The sequence below is a fragment of the Sphaeroforma arctica genome (genome assembly GCF_001186125.1).
Source record: "Sphaeroforma arctica JP610 unplaced genomic scaffold supercont1.5676, whole genome shotgun sequence".
NCBI classification, from domain to species: Eukaryota; class Ichthyosporea; order Ichthyophonida; genus Sphaeroforma; species Sphaeroforma arctica.
Window position 1 is genome coordinate 1 of NW_014034882.1, and position 1887 is coordinate 1887.

General features: G+C 41.8%; 1 protein-coding gene across 1 annotated transcript; it reads left to right on the forward strand.

Annotated features, from left to right (window-relative positions):
• Positions 1-406: 406 nt before the first annotated feature.
• Positions 407-1377, forward strand: SARC_15142 (hypothetical protein). Its single transcript, XM_014290732.1, has one exon. The coding sequence runs from the start codon at positions 450-452 to the stop codon at positions 1242-1244; it is 795 nt and encodes a 264-aa protein (XP_014146207.1). The 5' UTR covers positions 407-449; the 3' UTR covers positions 1245-1377.
• Positions 1378-1887: the final 510 nt, after the last annotated feature.

A 1887-nucleotide genomic window follows, 5' to 3' on the forward strand; every position in this document is an offset into this window, starting at 1 on the left:
TACACACACACACACATATATATATATATATATATATGAACGAATATAGTATTATGGTGTGGCGCTCATGGTGACTGATGTGCTCAGTCTGATTGCCAATTATATACGATTGTGGTTATATGTATACCGGTCAGATGTTTGCACCTGCTATTTATCGTTGAAATGCACTGTCCTGGGTTAAAAACTTGATGCAACACTATTAACTGATTCTCATGTCAATTATTTGGACGTAGCCGAACCTCTCATATCTCTATGTATAATCGAGTGGGTTTCAAACTCAGATAAACTCATAACCAACTTAGAGCAGGTCATATCCGGTCAATCAACTATTTTATGAAATACTTGTCGAGTTATCATGCGAGCGATCAAGTAATCATTTTAAGAAAAATGTACCCATATCGTACACAGATATCAAAGGCGCTCAAGCTGCCCTCAAAGCCGCCTCCGCTATGGTAGACCGGGCACGAGACTTCTGCCCCCAGATCCAGTCCATCAACCCAGATGTCATTGAATCCTTGTCTGGTATTGTAGATGTACTTTTCGACAACGTGTTTACAGATGCTATCGCGGGCAAGAAAATCAAAGCCTCTATGGAGAGAATCGTGCGGCAACACAAGTACCTTACCGAGGGCCTAAGCTGGGTACACTCGCGCGCTAATGAGCTCAATGTAAAATACTCGGCGAAGAAGCAAAAGTACAAGTCCGTTAAATCTCAGCTGGTCAACCACCGCAACGCCCTGATGAAGCAGGCGGCAAGCGGCCAACAGAACTGGCTGGCACCCAACGCCAGGCAAGCACAGCCGCAGCAGAATTTGACCCCACAACAGTACGGGCAGTATCCAGCCGCACCTCCCAGTCCCAGGCCTGACCAAGCAGAGGCCTTCGATATCATGGCACCCGTGGTCGGGGTACCTCAACTGGACCCTAACAATCCTTTCGGAAGTATCGATCAAATACCCGAGGCGCCTCCCATGGATGGGAATAATCCTTATGGTTACGCACCTCCACCGGGACAGTTTGGGGGCTATGCACCTGCACCCGGAATTTATGGACAGGCTCCCCCGCCTCCGGAACAGTATGGACAAGCTCCCCCATATCAGGGACAGTATGCACAGGCACCACCTCAGTACGGGGCGACTCAGGGATATGCACCACAGGAACATTACCAACAACAACCACCCCCGCCAGCTGACCAAGAGACCCCCGAAAAGAAGCCTATTGCGCCTGAAGGCTATCCCCAATAGGGTATTTATATGTATACGTAGACGTATATGTTTCATATATAAATAGGGTTTGATGATGGTTGTATGGGTGGACGATGGTTAGGGTTGAGGGGAATCAAAGTACATATTGCAACACTAAAAATTAAAAGAATACAAAATATCATATTATATTATTACCTAATTTTCTAGTCTTTTCACAAGTGCATGCGAAGGTGCCTGTGAGTAGGCACCACACTTTGAGGGTATCTTAGTATGCGGCAAGACTGGATGTATTGATATACGCATCATGAGAGAAGTAGTAACTACGCATCATGAGAAGAGTTGCACCATTCTAAATGCACTGAAGAGGGATATATATATTTGTATATATACACACATATATAATGAATATATAAATATAAAAATAAATGGATGTACATATAAACATATATACATACATACATACATATACACACGTATATAAATACAAATTGATATATATATATATATATATCTATATATATACATGTATATGCTTCAAGATAAATATATTTGTATGCATAAAACAAATGGTATATATATGCGAACAATAATAAGACTATATATGTTACGGATAAAAGCATATCTGAATACGTATATGTATATGTATACGAATGTAATTTGATATATATGGGTATGGATACAG